At 41.9% G+C, this 1,788-nt stretch overlaps 1 protein-coding gene across 1 annotated transcript; it reads right to left on the reverse strand.

Annotated features, from left to right (window-relative positions):
- Positions 1-967: 967 nt before the first annotated feature.
- LOC130886530 (prothymosin alpha-like) lies at positions 968-1,358 on the reverse strand. Its single transcript, XM_057788445.1, has 2 exons — positions 1,225-1,358; positions 968-1,085 (listed from the first exon to the last, which is right to left on the reverse strand). Exons 1-2 carry the CDS (start codon positions 1,356-1,358, stop codon positions 968-970), a joined length of 252 nt encoding a protein of 83 aa, XP_057644428.1.
- Between the last annotated feature and the right edge of the window lie 430 nt (positions 1,359-1,788).

A 1,788-nucleotide genomic window follows, 5' to 3' on the forward strand; every position in this document is an offset into this window, starting at 1 on the left:
GATGGGACCTCAGGAGGCTGACATGAGAACAGATAGATATGAGAGCATACCTTTTCATTGTTGCTGTTACAACAACTCAACAAGATAAATTTCCGGTTTAATGTTGAACACTGCTTCACACATACATCAAACAGGCCTAAAAAAATAAACAAATAGCAACTTCATAATAAAACAAGGAAGAAAACAAAAGAAAACTTTTACCCTTGGCCTTTTTAACCATCTCATACAAACCACCTACTTATAATACAGCTCGGTACATACACAAGAAAAGAAACTGTAATGCTCAGAATAAGATTGTTTTTGTTGTTTTTACAAGGAATTTTTACCTACTTTGAGATTACAATTAACATGATTTCATCACAAGTAAGGTCAGAAGTAGGACAGAGAATGCTGTGAAGGTTAGTTTGATCACCTATTATTATTAAAAATGACTGAACCCAGCTGGGCAACGGTGGTACATGCCTTTAATCCCAGCACTCGGGAGGCAGAGGCAGGGGGATCTCTGTGAGTTTGAAGCCAGCCTGGTCTACAAGAGCTAGTTCCAGGACAGCCAGGGCTACACAGAGAAACCCTGTCTCAAACAAACAAACAAACAAAAATGGCTGACCCCTAACAATATATAGAAAAGTATAAAATGTAAATAAAAAAGCAAACAAGTTTTCCTTTTGAAGTACTTTAAAGAACAAAAGCAAGGCTTTGGAAATTTTGGTTCTTTTTCCCTCCCCTGTTGCATATTCGTGTTGTGGTTTTGGTGGGATGGTAAAGAGGGTATGTCATCTGTGGGTGGAACTTCCTGCTGTGGGCCCATGGGCCTGCTCCTCTCTTTAAAGGTAACCTTTAAATTCTGAGACAGGAGAGGGAGGGTGGATAGGTCACGGTGGCCTTAAGTTTAGTTTTTCCTGTTTTCCTGTCTAGTCATTCTCATCAGCCTTCCACTTCTTGTTGTCAGCATCTTCAGCTACCTGCTCTACTCAGGAGCCTCAACTTCCTCATCTTCATCTCCATCCTCTTTCTCAGCATCACTTCCTTCCTCCTCCTCTCCACCTTCTTCCTCTTCTTCATCTACCTCCGGTTCTGGTGAAAGCCTCCTGGAGAATAGTTTCACCATGACAGAAGCAGTCATGAGAGTGTTCAAGGCAGGACAGAAAGCCACGAAAAGGTATGCCCTTTCCCCACTGGCTGCTCTGAAAAACCATCTTTGCGTTGTTTCTCGTGCCCTGCTGCTCCCCATTTTCCTTATTAGCATTCCCATTTGCATGTGTGTCTCTTCCATTCTCTGATGCCTCCCCAACTTCTTTCTTCTCCTTCAAGCCCTTAGTGGTTATCTCAGAGCTGCTGTCTACAGCTGCATCTGTCATGGTGGGTCACGCCAGGTGTCTGATGCCAGTGAGAAAGAAAGTGAGTTCAGAGGCAGCAAAGGTGAATGCAGTGAGCATGGAGCGCAATACAAAGATGATTTTCACAACAGCCAATGGAGAGAGGACATACCTTTTTGGGGCTTTCTATCTTACCTTGAACACTTTAATGACTGCTTCTGTCATGGTGAAACTTTCATCCGGAGGCTTTCAACAGAGCCAAAGCAATAGGGTGACCTGATCTTGAATTTGGCTTCCAAAAACAAAATTTAAATAAGGTTTCAAGTCACCGCAAATATTTTTTGAAGCAATAAAAAAGATGTCAGACATTTTAGGGCAAAAATTTAATCAGTGAGAAGGGACTACAGCTAGGCTCTAGAAAGACTTGAATTTTCTATTTGTTTAGTGAGTACTTCTCTGCCTATGACAACAG

This window comes from Chionomys nivalis, chromosome 14 (genome assembly GCF_950005125.1).
Source record: "Chionomys nivalis chromosome 14, mChiNiv1.1, whole genome shotgun sequence".
Classification (NCBI taxonomy): Eukaryota; Metazoa; Chordata; class Mammalia; order Rodentia; family Cricetidae; genus Chionomys; species Chionomys nivalis.

Bases quoted from the DNA above. Each gene is read 5' to 3' on its own strand.
- LOC130886530 (XM_057788445.1), bottom strand. From the start codon at position 1,358: ATGACAGATGCAGCTGTAGACAGCAGCTCTGAGATAACCACTAAGGGC. The intron at 1,086-1,224 runs GCAGCAGGGCAC...ATTCTCCAGGAG, and splicing joins GCTAATAAGGAAAATGGGGA to GCTTTCACCAGAACCGGAGG.